The sequence below is a fragment of the Trachypithecus francoisi genome, unplaced genomic scaffold (genome assembly GCF_009764315.1).
Source record: "Trachypithecus francoisi isolate TF-2019V2 unplaced genomic scaffold, Tfra_2.0 Lachesis_group17, whole genome shotgun sequence".
Classification (NCBI taxonomy): domain Eukaryota; kingdom Metazoa; phylum Chordata; class Mammalia; order Primates; family Cercopithecidae; genus Trachypithecus; species Trachypithecus francoisi.
Window position 1 is genome coordinate 90,921,567 of NW_022681462.1, and position 15,249 is coordinate 90,936,815.

At 44.2% G+C, this 15,249-nt stretch overlaps 1 protein-coding gene across 4 annotated transcripts in view; it reads right to left on the bottom strand.

Moving 5' to 3' along the window:
* Positions 1 to 6,589: 6,589 nt before the first annotated feature.
* The window catches only part of VSNL1 (visinin like 1), a 114,854-nt gene continuing 106,194 nt past the window's right edge, over positions 6,590 to 15,249 (bottom strand). For all 4 annotated transcript variants that reach the window (XM_033176502.1, XM_033176505.1, XM_033176503.1 and 1 more), the window contains 2 exons: positions 13,363 to 13,578; positions 6,590 to 7,815 (listed from right to left, as the gene is read on the bottom strand). In XM_033176502.1, coding sequence (XP_033032393.1) covers positions 7,618 to 7,815; positions 13,363 to 13,578 — 414 coding nt within the window. In that variant the 3' untranslated portion in view covers positions 6,590 to 7,617. The remainder of the gene's footprint in view (positions 7,816 to 13,362; positions 13,579 to 15,249) is intronic.

A 15,249-nucleotide genomic window follows, 5' to 3' on the forward strand; every position in this document is an offset into this window, starting at 1 on the left:
CTTTGAGTCAGCAAATGAAATTTTCTAAAGCATATATAAGATTGATAGTTAGCATATTAATTTTAGCATTGGCATCTGGATAGAATCCATGGAAACAGAAGTGGCCTGAGTGTACTCACTAATTATAGCAAGCTTAACAGGACTTTTTCTGCCTAATTTTTCTCCAGTTTGAAAATGCAGAGATTAATTCATTAAAAAATGATTAAGTTCCTGCCATGAGCTAGGGACTGTTTTAATTACTGGGAAGACTGTAGTACTTAAAATACTACACACAGTACTTAAAATACTACTAAATCTATCCTCATGGAGTTTGAAATCTAGTTAGACATAAGCAATACCATACATAATCTCAATGACTGCTAATTCTTTTGAATAATAATAAAGCAGTGTAAGGATTTGAGAGGGCAGAGAGGACTGGTATTTTTTGTTTTTTTGTTTGTTTGTTTGAGACGGAGTCTTGCTTTGTCATTCAGGCTGGAGTGCAGTGGTGTGATCTTGGCTCACTGCAGCCTCTGCCTCCCGGGTTCCAGTGATTCTTCTGCCTCAGCCTCCTGGGTAGCTGGGATTACAGGCGCACGTGACCACACCCAGCTAATTTGTGTATTTTTAGTAGATATGGGGTTTCACCATGTTGGCTAGGCTGGTCTTGAACTCCTGACCTCAGGTGATCTGCCCGCCTTGGCCTCCCAAAGTGCTGGGATTACAGGCATGAGCCACTGCACCCGGCCGGTATTTTGAATGGAATGTCAAGGCTACAGAGGGCAATATTTGAGCAGAGGCCTGAAGCAAGTGATAGAACAAGCCGTGAGGAGGGAAATGTGCAAGGCAAAAGTTCCAGGCAGAAGGAATGAGTGCATGGGGCTTAGAGATAAGAATGAACTTCATGTCTAGGAATTGTAAGGCCAGTGTTGATAGAGCTTAGTGAGGAAGGAGGATTGGTAGAAGGTGAACTTCAGAGGTAGGCAGACAGAGATCATTTGAGGCCCTAAAATTATGGTAAGCAACAGACGTGGTGTATGCATTTTAAAAGAATCCTTTGGCTGCTGTGTGAATAGATTAAGGTGGAGCAAACATTGAAAGAGTATGAGCAATTTGGAGACTTGCAGTGGTTCAGGTAAGGTTGGGCATGGTGACTTGGACTAAGATGGTGGAGACAGAAACATTCAGATTTGAAATAGGCAGAAGACTTGCCTATGAGAATACTTGGAGTTGTGAGAGAGAAATCAAAGATAATTTTCTTCAGGCCTGAGGCCTAAATAGCTGGATAAACCATGATTCATTCACAGAGGTAGGAACAATGCAGAAGTGGAGGGAGTAATGGCTGCCCTGTGGAGAGATGAAATCTCTGGGCTGAGTATGCAACCTTGAGATAATTCTTTAGATACTAACCAGCTAGTTAATCACGTACTTGATGGGTAACTTGACATTGGTAAATGTAAGAACTTGGAAAATAATAATATGACTTAGGATACTGAAGACCTGCAAAATGCTGGGAAAAAATTCAAATTGCATGCCCAAACTATGTCGAAAACTTAATTGTTTTAGCAAAAGAAGCTCAGGAAACAGTATGATATTTTACTTAGAAGCTCTGATTGACCATTTCTTGCTAGACCCCTGTATATCCTTTGCCATGAGGCTCTCTGAAGACGTCTTTTTAAGCTTGTGCTTTACTTCTTGATGTGATTTCCAACTGTGTGGAAGAAATAAGTGTCTGGCCTCTAAGAAAGTAGTTTATATTCATCCAGAGACTGTAACACTGAATGAATGAATTACAGGAAAAATGAAGCCTTAAAGCAGTTTGATTTCCTTTTTAAAATAGTTTAGAGTTATTTACAGAATGAGAGGAAATATGGAAACTTAGGACTTATAAATGCAGAAAGAGTTGAGACTAGATGTATAGAAAATCAGACACTTGGGGGGTTGGCCAGGAGTGGTGGCTCATGCCTGTAATCCCAGCACTTTGGGAGGCTGAGGCGGGCAGACCACTTGAGGTCAGGAGTTTGAGACCAGCCTTGCCAACATGTGAAACCCTGTTTCTACTAAAAATACAAAAATTAGCCAGATGTGGTGGCATATGCCTGTAATCTCAGCTACCCGGGAGGCTGAGATGGGAGAATCTCTTGAACCAGGAGGTGGAGGTTGTAGTGAGCTGAGATTGTGCCACTGCACTCCAGCCTGGGTGACAGAGCAAGACTCTGAAAAAAATAATAAAAAGATGCTTGGGGGCCTTTTCCCTTCAGACCAGCAGCAAGGCTTAAACAGCTAATTAACATGGTAATTAAAATGGCAGTTGAGTGTAAGCTAGAACCATTAGAACCCAGGCACACTTGATTAAAGGAAGCCCGTAGTTAGTCCTTTCTGAAGGAACCCCAGTAGCTGGTTAGGATGTCAAGGTTAGCGAGGATTCAGGTTGCTGAGATACAATGTGTGTTTAAATGGAACTTTCTTACAACCAACAGAATGCAGTAAAAATGATACTTTGTAATTCCCAAGGCTGGGTCAGAAAGGCAATGAAAAGGAATGAAAGTCCGGCCTTGAGCTCTGGAATAACCCATGCTGGAGCCCTGTGCTGGCATGGAGGCAGTCTGACTTCCCTGAGGCTGCCACAGTGAGAAAGCCTAAGCGAGCCCTGTGAAGAGCGCCTGAGGCTGCAGGGACAGATGCCCTGCCAGCCCTCGCTTGCTCCAGACCCTCTGTTTCACCATCTCTCTAAAGCTACATGACAGATCCCAAGCCAGGCTTCCCAAGTGAATTGTTTGAGAATTCATGGCCCACAAAAACTCAGAGATAAGTAATTGTTTTAGGTCACTAAACTTTGTAGTGATTTGTTATACAGTGATAGTAACTGGTATCTGGAAGCATAAGTACTAAAATAAAAATAAGCTATGTGGCACTGGGTGGAAGGGCCTCGAGGAGAGTGTTCATGAACAGCCCCTAAAGGGCCTTGCAGAAGCTGTTACCAGAAGCCTGAAGTCTCAAGGATGTTTTTGGGGAGAGCTGAAGGAATTGAGAGTGGGAGAAAAGGTGTTTGGCAACACTGATGCCATGGTAACATGGAAAATAGGAGATGTACCCAATAAGTAAGGTGATCTAGCCAAGCAGATGTCTAGACAAAGTATGAAAAGGACCCCTTGGCTGCTCTTTGCTGCCTGTGACACAAGGTGAGAAGAGAGATGAGTGAAGAAAAGCAACTACATATAAAGGAGGTGAGACTGTTTCTCATTTGCAGACTCTTCAAGGTGAAAACTGCTTTTCAAATATGAAATGGCTTCAGTGCAAAAGTCAAATCCAGGATGGGACTGTAAGGTCCTCTATGAGGACCTCAGAAAGATCTAAGGCAGTGTTTTTAGACCTTTTCAGACAAGCAGCAGTCTGCCTTCCAAAGATGTGCCTTTTGGGTTCCCTCCATTAAACAGCAGGGCTTCTCGGATTATTAGGGGTGTTCTACAGCAGTCTCCCAGTGAGCCTCTGCTAATGGAGTGGGTTTCATAAACTGACACTTGAGAAACCCATAAGGTTTTTAAAATAAGGTCAACTTAGACTGAAAGACAGAGACAGTACAAAATGAGGAGTCTTTCTACTCCTGAAATTGTATAGGCAGGCAGTAGATTGACAGAACTACTCAGCTGTAAACACTTGTTTTTTTTTTTTAAATGAAAAAGGAAGGATGGCCCAGAGAGTAGAAACAAGCACAGAAAGCAGAGCCAAGAATCATGGAGAGAAACCCCCAGAGAATAGGACCGAACCCTAGTCAAGGCCCTTCCAGGGTGTACCTGGCTGGATTTCAGAATTGCCATAGACCAGAGATTGCCGTGCGCTTTCGCGTCCCTGCTTTTTGGATAGTGTGTCTGTTGCAGTTATTCCAAGCCGGTACCACCATCGCATAGTGCGTGTGGAAGGGAAGAGAGGAGATAATTCTCCCTCGATTTCACAAGCCTTTGGATCACGAAGAATGCAACTCAGTGTGCCATCCTTGAAGAACCACATCTGAGGAGCTTTATACGATGAGATCTTGGGCCTCAAGCCTGACCCTGAAGTCATAATGGTATGAGACTTTTGTGGTTTCTTGAGAGGGGATGAACAATCTTGCATGGGAAAGGATGTGAACTGTGGCCACAAGGTAGACTGTAGCTGACTGTTTTCCAAAGATGATGGCAACAGTATCTTTTATGCCACATATTCTTCTAGAAATTTGCCTCACCCCATCAAGAGATGGAGTCTGATTCCCTTCTTGAATGTGGATGGGCTAGTGGCTTGCTTGTTACCAGTAGAATACTGTGGAAATGATACTTCATGACTTCAGAGGCTAGATCAGAAAAGATAAAACTTCCAACTTTGCATAAATACTTGTGCTGGAGACCACAGCTCCTGTGTAAGTAGCACCACTCCCCTGAGACTGCAGGCGCAGAAATCTCCAATCAGCCCCAGCTGCTCCAGGCCTATTTCAGCTCCAGCTGCCACCTGACTGCAACTGCATGAGAGACCACGAGGTGAAATCATCCATTTGAGCCCTTTTCAATTTTCTGGCCCACAGAAGCCAGGAAAAATAATAAAATGATTGTCTTCGTTTTAAGCCACTAGGTTTGGGGATCAGGTTGTTATGGAGCAATAAGAACTGAACCCACTCCCATCACCACCCAATCCTATAGAAACCATTATAATGTGATATTTCCTTTTATTTTATGTGACCTTAGAGTTCTTTTGTGAGAATGCATCTTTCATTTATGTATGAATATAACACTGGGAAATATATTTTGCTGTTTCCCCCATTCAGCATTTTTTAAATGTCCATGTCACCGTGTCCATCGGTCTGTTGTTTCCAGCTGCTGTGTAGCATGCCATAGGGTGTATCCACCATATTTTCCTTACCTGTTTCTCTAGTGACAAACCGCTACATTGCCTCCAATACCCATCTCGCAACCATCCTGGGACAAGTCCCCTTATAGCCCTCAGTGGGAGTTTCTTGGGATAATACACCTGGAGTGGGAATGCTGGGACAGAGGGAATAGTATACTTCTAGCTACACACTGCTGGCCATCTCTCCAGCATCACTGCACCAGTCCACACTCTCACAGCATCAGGGACTTAGGCAAATAACAAGATGCTTGCTTGCTGGCCCAGCTTCTACATTTTATTTATAAAAAGAACCAGTGAGTCTGCTGGAGGGTTTGTTGTCCATAAGTGCCCCAGATACAGTTCACTTCCTTTCATGAAGGTCTTACTTCAGATGTCACCTCACCAGCCTGTGGGGAAGGGCCACCAAAGTATCCCTTCTATCTCCTCCCTGTTATCCTGCCCTGCCCTTCTTCATAGGTGTTATAATTTGGCATTTGTCTGTCTGTGTGTATTTAGTGTATCTCCCTCACCACACAAGCATGATGTTAGGTGCACAGTGGGTGACCAATGAAGATTTGTTATGAATGAATTACTAAGGGCCTGGTTTAACCTGGTGCCATTCTGAAGCACTCCACAGCTCCTCACCTACCCGTCCTCACTTAGTGAGGAAGGAGTCTTGAGATGTACTGCGCCTCCCTGATCTCTCCCTGCCTACAGTTTGGGCTCACCACGCACAAGGGTGAAGGGTATTAGGACATTCTATTCACATGTAGGACTATCTTCTCAGGGCAGAATTTTGGTTCTATCAGTGTTTCAGGTACCATTGGTGTCCTAAGTGTTTGTAATGAGGTCACCATTTCTTGTTAAATGAATGACTAGAATCATTAGGCCCTAGTTTAGTGTTATTTAATGATCCTAAGACAAATAAAGAATGGTGGCCAGGCGCGGTGGCTCAAGCCTGTAATCCCAGCACTTTGGGAGGCCGAGGCGGGCGGATCACGAGGTCAGGAGATCGAGACCCTCCTGGCTAACACGGTGAAACCCCGTCTCTACTAAAAATACAAAAAACTAGCCGGGCGCGGTGGTGGGCGCCTGTAGTCCCAGCTACTCGGAGGCTGAGGCGGGAGAATGGCGGGAACCCGGGAGGCGGAGCTTGCAGTGAGCCGAGATCGCGCCACTGCACTCCAGCCCGGGCGACAGAGCGAGACTCCGTCTCAAAAAAAAAAAAAAAAAAAGAATGGTAAAAAAATGCATTCAATAAAAAGTACTTGGATAAATAATATAGCACTAAACTGTCTGTTACTAAAGCCACTAGCTGTGTGTGGCGAATTACATTTAATTACAGTATAAAATTCAGTTCCTCAGTCACGCTAGCCATACTTGCAGTGCTCAGTAGCCATACGTGCAGTTATAGCCAGTGTGCTGTGCAGATGTAGACTTTCCCATCATCAGAGAAAGTACTATTGGGCAGTGCTGTGTAAAAAACTCAGCTCTCTAGGGGGGCATGTTCTGAAAATGCAAACCTGCTTTTAGAGGTTTTGATGGAATCTCTTCTGCCTCCTTCAAGATCAAAAGAGTCAGAGTTCTGTTATTAAAAATAACCACTTCTGATTTTTTTTGCCTACTTTAGATTTGGGAAGACAGACGTCTTCTTTCCTACTGACTTATGTTGGGGGACACCCACCCGCAGCCTACCTACTGTGTGTGTACAGCTCCACATAGTTGCATTGAACATACGTTGTTAACACCAAAGTCACACTGAGATAAAATTTATTGTCAGAGAATGAAGATTTCTTTTCGGAATGAACAAATCTGTTTTACTTTTCACATGCCGTGTTCATTGTCCCTCTTTTGGGAGCCTGGATGAAAAGCTGGAAAGTTGCTTTTTTCCCTTTTGTTGTCATTAATTCTTCAAATTCCAAAGTTGTGTATTTAAGAGTAGATTTAGTAAGTTGTTGCTAGCATCTGCTGCTATTTTAAAATTATAAAATAAGAATTAGGGGGAAAATCAATTGTTATAAATTTATTTGGGACATTTATTGCCACCACATTGGAAGCCTTTGAAAAGTTCAAACAGAAACTAATACACTTCCATCTTTTTTACTTCCGATAAATAATCTTTGCATATATGTATATATAGATAGATATACTTAATCAATAAGTCATTTAGCAGGGATTTTACATTTTATACTGCATTCATCCAAAACAGCTCTTTCCAGATCGATAGGATGCAAATGAGGTAAGAATTAAGGCAAACCCAAAAGGCATGCAAATGTAGTACATTTATATTCACTGATAATACAAGCTCTTGTGGTGTGTGGACCAGACACAGGAGCCAAGGGTCCCTCTGTGTTTGTCCAATACTATTTTACAGGAGGGTAGTGACATAGCTTATAATTAAGTTACATTACCATGGGGGTCTCAGTGCTACTAACATTATGTAATCAAGGAGATACGAGCATTAGCAAAACATGAACAAGAAATCATATAACTCTTTGCAGTACATTTCTGCCCAGGCTTTGGAGGAAGAGGGATTTTTATGAAATGATATTACACATATCACATTGTGGCAGGTTGTTTTGTTTTGTTTTATATATGCTTTTAAAATTCATTAGCAAATGACATTCTCATGCACACAAGTGTTTCAAACACAAGAAGCAAGTCCATTTATAGGTAGTCCAAGCAATATTTGTGTGTGTGTGTGTATGTGTGTGTGTGTGAATAGCTGCAGACTGAATGGAACATTGAGACTTTTGTGCAGTCCATAGCACTGACATCAGCTCATTTCTGGATGTCGCACTGCAGAAGTAATACAATGGAAGGGTCGCTCTTTGCAGCTTCTTTGAATTCATCCAGTGTAATCTGGTCATCTTTGTTCTTATCCATCTTGCTGAAAATCTTGTCTACTCGCTGCTCAGGCGTCAGGCCATCCTCGTTCATTTTCATCATGATCACAGTGCCTACCATTTTGTAGATAGCCTTGTGGAAAAGAGCATTGTAGGTGATATTACCAGAAACCCAGGAGGACAGAGAGCTCTTCTTGCCTCCCCTTCACCTGACTGGATCCCACCTATCCTCCAAGCCTCCGCTTCCCTTTCCCCAGAGGAATTTCACTCCTTGTGCTCAAGTTTCCGTGACAACCCATACCATCTCCCCCATCAGAATACATCTTGCCTTTATTAAAATAACTGTTTTGTCTTCCCCACTAAAGAGTACATTCTATGGAACTAGAAACAATGTGGTCCTGCAAGTCCAGGGCTTGGTACGATGCCTGGCACATCGTAGGTCTCAATCAATACTGATCAAATGAAAAAGCTTTAGCTGCTGGAACGTGGGATGTGGGGCAAGGGGCAGTAGGAGGGAGGGCCACGTGAAGTGTTGAAAGATGAAGCTGGAGAGAGGGAAATGAGAAGCAGATCACAGAGTTTTCCTAGGATAGGATAAAGAATTTAACTTTATTTCAAATAACTCCTTAAATGCTACTGAATAAGAGATGACATAATCAAATATGGGTGAGTCTTGTGACCAACTGGATATAGAAGAATTTGGGGTGGCTCCCAGGTTTCTGGCTGGAGGAAGTGGTTAGAAAGGGTGGCTCAATGGTGAGATTAGAAATGATGGATTAGGAATAGGTTAAAGGAGGAACACGATGGGTTCGATTTTAAACATTCTGCATCTATGTGCAGAAAACAGAAAGCACTAGCCTTGGGGATTTAGGAAAAGATGAAATGTGGGGCCAACCGATTAGAAACTTAGAATCTAGTAAGCCAACCAAGCCAGGTGTACCATTAAAGTTGAACTCTGCAAGAAGTTACTTTAGGGAGAGTTGTGGAGCAGGGACTCTGTTTATAAGTTAAAGAGTAGAGTGAGAAGATTTCAATTATCCAGGTCAACTAATTGTATACAATCAATTCTTAATATGGAATTTCCAAAGTATAAATTATTTTCTTTCTTAGAAAAGTGCCTTAAAAATAAATGCCCATCTATACAAAGACTTACATGAGAACATTCACAACAATATTATTAATAGCCAAAATGTGGAAATGACCCAAGTGCTCATCAACTATAAACAAATAGGATACAGCTATAGAGTAAAAAATACATACTATTTCAGCAACAGAAGACAATGAATATGCTACCACATGGATAAATCTCAAAAATTTAAAGAAGCCAGACGCAAAAGGCCATATGTGATGTGGTTCCATTTGTGTCAAATGCCCAGAAAGGCAGCCAATTTCATGGAGACACAGTGATGTGTTGGTTGCCAGAGCCTGGGGTGGGAGCAGGCCTTTGGGCATGAGGGATCTAATTGGGGGAATAAAAATGTTTTACATTTACATTATGGTGATGGTTACATATCTCTGTACATTTACTAAAAATCATTTAAGTTGTACACTTAACATGGGTGAATTTATGGTCTGTAAATTATAACTCATAAAGTTGTTTTTAGAAATGCCAATCAGAGCAAACCACTAACTAGAAAGCGCTTTATTTAACAGGTTAAAATCTCCACTGAGATAAAATATTTTGTGTGTATTTACTTTTGTAGCTAGATGGTATTGATGTATCATGGAACACTTTAAGAAAGTTGTCTCTAAAAGAGGCAGACTTTCTGAAATTTCATTTTGTGGATAATTGCTAGACAAGGTCCTGACTAGTCTAGAAGCCAGAGTGGTGCACAAGGGAAAAGCAGGAAAAGTGTACCGTGTCTGGAATTTAAAAAGAGACAAATGGTCCATCCATATGTGAGCTGCCACTCTCACCCTGGCCTTTAAAAGGTGAAATCAAAAGCCCTTGCATGAGGCAATGGATATGAAGACAACAAGACAAGTGCACTATTAATAAAGTCAGGGTAATAAGAAATGTAAACACAAGAGGTCCCTCCTAGACCTCAGGAAGCAACTCTGAAAATGGCAGGATCTCAATAATTGTATCCATGATGCAGCCCTGCATTTGGGACTGTGAACACGACAACCAAGAAGGGCCGTTTCAGATGCAGACTCTTACAGGTAATAATATCACAAAGGCCGGGCATGCCAGACTGGGAACTCATTGCGAACCTGCCCCTGCGGTTCCCAGCCCTGATGGACCTGTACTGACTTGCCTTTCACTATAACTAGAAAACTGGACAAAAATAAAAGAAATAGCTGTGTTCAGACTTTACAACTGACACTGCAAGACTGTAATTCCTAGGAGGTGGGAAACAAAGTAGATGAACCCTATTCTGTGCTGAATTCCTTCCTGGACTGCAGCACAAGGAGGAGGGTCCCAAGCAGGGCTGTCTCACCGACTGGAGGAGACAACAGTTGGAGGGGGAAGGTGAAGATAGCCAGAAGTTTCAGGGTAGAGGACCAGAGAGGAAGCTAGGCAGAGAGAAAACTTCAGAAATCTGCCTAGGAGGTCTCCTCAATGTTTGTCTGGAAACTAGGCTGCACACAGAGGCTGAAAGTCCACAAAGAAGTTTCCGAACAATAAGCTGAACAACTCTTGGTGCTCATACAGGCTTGCAGAGCATTCTAGTTCTTAATGCAAAGAGCTTGCTAAATGCCTGGGCATTCAAGAGGGCTATTGTCCATTCCTCTTCTTTTTAAAGCAAAGTTTCTTGCATGAGTTTTCTATAGTCACTGTCTTTACTTCTTCCACTCCCATTCTCCTGGGCTGCTCCAACTCCTCTGAAACTATTCTCGGTGAGTTCACCTATGGCCTCCAGGTTTCCAAATCCAATTGTCAATGATTACTTTTCTCCTTTTACTTCTCCTATCAATAGCGTTTGACATGATTGCACATTCCATTCCTTCCCCGCAAAACAGTGTGTTTCCCTTCCAGGACTTCTTACTTTTCCTTTTTCACTTTGACCTTATTGACAATTCTTTCTCCATCTCCTTTACTTATTTGCCTCATGTTCTTCACCTCTAAACATCAGGTTGCCCCAGGGCCTCAGTCCTCTGGAAACCTCTTTTCTATTTATATTCTCTGTCTAGTTACACTCTGATATATCTTCTTTCACTTAAATACCTGAATAAGTATCACCACACACCAGGCTGGTTCCAACCAGCCAGAGTACAGAAACCTCACTAAATATATGAGAAAATCAATAAGAACCCCAAAATGGTCACAAGTTGGTCACTGGGCTAACTTACTTCAGAAAACCTACTCTCCATCTGCTCTAAAAGCTTAAAATTATAAAGCTGCTTCAAAAACAATCACACTAATTTACATATAACTTACCTGCCTATCAAAACTAATCTCGGCACTCTATAAATGAAGACACCAAAATACAGACACTATAGTGTAACATTCCTAACGTCCAGGAACCAACAAAAATTATTACACGTGTCACAAAGCAGGAACATGTGACCCATAACCAGGTGAGAAATCAATCCATAAAAGCTCCCCATGAGAATGCTACGCTGACTAGAAGTAAGGAAGAGCTAGAAGCAAAGGGGAGAAATGTGAAAGAACTAAGAGAAAGAGAAGCAGCCGCTGACAGCCAGGAGCTGGTCTGGACTGTCCACCGGGCCTTGGTGCTGCCGGGAGCTGGCCCGGCCCTCACACTCAGGTTTCACACCAGACATAACCAATGTCAAAAAATGCCAGTGACCATGATGGAGCAAGGCAAAAACAAGACCACTCTGTCATTAAATCTGAACACAGACACAAAACACCAAGCATCTCTGCTTCCTGCTATGATGAGTGACCACTGCTTCTTCACCCATTAGAGCATTGAGTCGGTCTGTGTGCCCCCCTCCTAGATACCCAATCATAGAAGTGTCCCCACTCCCTGACAGCACCCAATCCACAGTAAACCTCTGCTCCCCCAAACCCTCCCCAAATCACCCTCCCAAAGTCCAGATCCTAAAAGTCCTTTCTAACACCCTCCTGCTGAATAGCCCCAAGATTCCCTCACTGCAAGCAGTAATAAACTCAACTTGTGTAAGTGTGGGTATGTCCTTGGGGACTTTGGCTGAAGGGCATTGACAAGGATTAGAGAGAAAAGTTTTGGAGAGAAAGGGATTTGGTGGCCAATGAGGGGAAATGACAAGAAGTCAAAGAAGAGAAAAAAACTTGGAAAAACCTACTCTGTAGGGACCTTATAGAGAGACCTTGGAGGGAGCCAAGTTAAGTGTGGAAGATGGACAAAAGATTAAAGAGCGAGAAAGATGAGAAAATCAAGCCATGTATTTAGAATTATTGTGCTGTATCTTTTCTGATAACCTGTTTGAAAAAATATATATTTAATTGAATGAAGGGAATACAAATAAAGAACTAAGATGTTAGTTTTCTGGGTATGTTTGAAAGGGAGTGGGCATTGAAGATAGAAGGGGAGAAGCCAACAGAGAAGAAGAGACTAAAGATGTGGAAAGAGAGAGTGTGCAAGTGAACAAGGCCAGCTTCCCAGGCAGCGGGTTGACGGGTGACTTCTCTCTGAAGCTGGGAGGAGAGTGAGAGTCCTGTGGGGACTTTGGGGCTTTGGCTTCTGTTTCTTGCAATCATCCCATTTTCTTGTGGGGATCCATCCCACCTGATCTCAGCTCCTGGTGTCTGGATGGGGCATCCCCCCAGCTCCAGGATGGAGCACCTGGCTCTACCTTCAGCAAGTGGTAAATTTCTCTCCTTGGTCAGAGTGGCTGGTGCAGGGGTGGGAATCCATGCTAAGACAGTCAATCAAAGGAAAGCTACTGAATCATGCATCTGCTCTTGCACGCCTGCCAGGCTCCAGGCTGGGTCTGGGTGCTGGGCATGCAGTCGTGAGGGCAGAGCCTCCCCACAGAGCTTACATTCTGCCGCATATTCCACTCAACAAGGTAATCTGGGGCAGGGACAAACGTTGGGACAAAAACCCTCTTGGTAAGGGTTAGATTGCTTTGGTGTGGGGGTGGAGGGGTGGAGTGGGCATATTTGGGAAGGGATGCGGGAAGGAAGGCCTCTGTGGGACGTGGGATAGGACCGGAGATGGAAGTGAAGTGAGGGAGGAGCCCCCAGAGGCCAGGGGAGGACATGCTGGGCAGAAAGAGAGGAAAACCAAGAAGACCTTCACATTGGGAGTGCAGTATGCAGGGGGTGGCGTGGCAGAGGAATCCTGGGTTACTCACAAACACAATGGGCAAAGCCTGCTTGCTGTGGAATGATCAGAACCTGGAAGGAAGTCCCTGGAGACCCCGACAGCCTCGGAACCCCACTAGGTGCAGCTGGAGTGAGGCAGAGCAGAGACATGCCAAGCGCAAGAGAAACTGAGCCCATGACATCCTTTGTGCCCAGTAAGACAGGTTCATGGGAGATCCGGTAGTGAGTGAATGGCGGACGACAGTACCACTGTCATGACAGTACGGGTCCCACAGGTTGGTTCTGGGACCTCCTCCCCAGCACTGTGCTGCAGTGGGAACAGAAGCGGGAGAAGTCCAGGCGTGGCGTGCAGCTGGCAGGGCTCAAGCAGAGAGAGAAGGAACCACCAAGGCCTGCACCTAGGAGGCTGCCGTGGGGTCTCCTTTTGTGCCCACCACCCGCCAACCACGCCCCAGGCCTCACCTCGATGATCTCCAGCATCTCCACTCGGGTGATCTTGCCATCACCATCCAGGTCGTACATATTGAAGGCCCAGTTCAGCTTCTGCTCAAAGCTGCCCCTAGAGGTGATGGACAGAGCGCAGATGAACTCTCGGAAGTCGATGGTGCCATCTCCATTCTTGTCGAAGGTTCGGAAGGCATGCTGGGCAAACTTGGAGGCGTCTCCATAAGGGAAGAACTGCAAAGGAGATCACACGCAGTCAGGTGTCGGGAGGGGACGGAATTGGTGCGACGAGGTAGGTTCCTAATGACAGCACCACAGGCGCTCCAGGGCGTTGTTAGAGCCTCACCCATTGGAGAGCGGTTTGGCCTGACTGTCAAGGGCAGGCATTAGGGGAGGCTTTCTCATAGCAGGTACTCAGGTACAGGCACCTCATTGTTTCCTGTGGGTGAGGCTGGTGACATGTGACTTTCAGTCGGTTGGGCTTGGAGTAGGTCAACAAGCACCACCTGATGCTAGTGTTGCAGCATCTCTGCTCACTGCCCCCAGGAACAAGACTGAGGCAGACAGCAGTTTATCTCCCCACACAGGCAGTGCTACATGAACTTCCATGTTCCTTTAGATATGAGAATCTAGCTTCATCGCTGCCCAGTAGGGCCAGAGGGAGAGTGCCTGGACCTGGTTTCTCCTGCCACCAGCCCTCGTCTTGGGCCCACACTTATCCCCTCCCTGGGTGAGGTTCCAGTTTCTGACTTCTTTTTGCAGGGATTTTTCTTTTGCAGAACAGACATTTAAAACCCATTAAAAATAGAACATGACTGGGCTTATTTTCGAGAGACATAAAGAGGTTTCTTCACAGAGCCAACTGTCACCAGGGGTGTGTGGGAGGCAGAGAATGGACACAAGGAGGAAAGGGAAGCAGAGACCACAAGGAGGGAAGGCCATGGGGAGTCAGTAGGTGGTGGCCTCAGTTCCCTTGGACATAAGCCTAGGCCAGTCACAAACAGCAGGTAGTACTGATAATTAACAAGGAAGAACTGCAAAGCCCCAAATACAACCAAAAACAAACCATGTGCTATTTTAAAGCAGAGAAGTTATGTATGTGTTTCTGGATGAATAAATCTGGGTTCTGGGCTCTACAGACAAGCACTACAAGGTCTATAGAAGATTACTGAGGATGATCACTGATATCCCTATTCCTTCATAAGTTTTGCCACCTGCTAAGTGGACCAGGTGAGCAGCCTTCATACAGATGGCCTCCTTGCCCACTCTGGGCTATCTGCCTCAAGGAGCCCTTGGTCCATCTTTCTCACTATGCATCCCGCCCTGGGTCCTGCAGAGCCCTGCTGCCCACTCCTCCTGCACCTAGAAGCACATTGGAAAGTAGAAAATTTCCTTCCAGACATAAGACGTACTTTAACAGAGAAGGATTCTATACATGGGGCCCAGGGTACAGCCAAGCATTCCAGGAAGAAGAAAGTACCCATTACTTATATTTCGGTAGTACCCACTGCTAGGCACAATGACCTGTTCCAGAGACTGTTACTATATAACAAATCACCCCAAAAGCTAGTGGCTTAAAATGACAACAATCATTTTATTATCTCACGAAATAAACATTTGAGACTCATTTCTTTTTTTCATCAAACATATCTTTTCCTGGTTACAAAGGACAATGTTCTCTTATGTTCCCTCATCCCCTAAACATATTTTTCATTTCTGTTATCCTTCATTTTTCATTATTCATCAAAATTCACTGAGTTCTTTTTCATATCAGGCCTTGTCTTGGGTACTATGGACTCAGAGGGCAGTACCTCAAGGTCTCTGTGTTCCAAGACTGCACAGTTAATGGGGGGACTTTACTCAAAACTGACTTGGTCATGTTACTTGATAAGAACTAGAACAGAG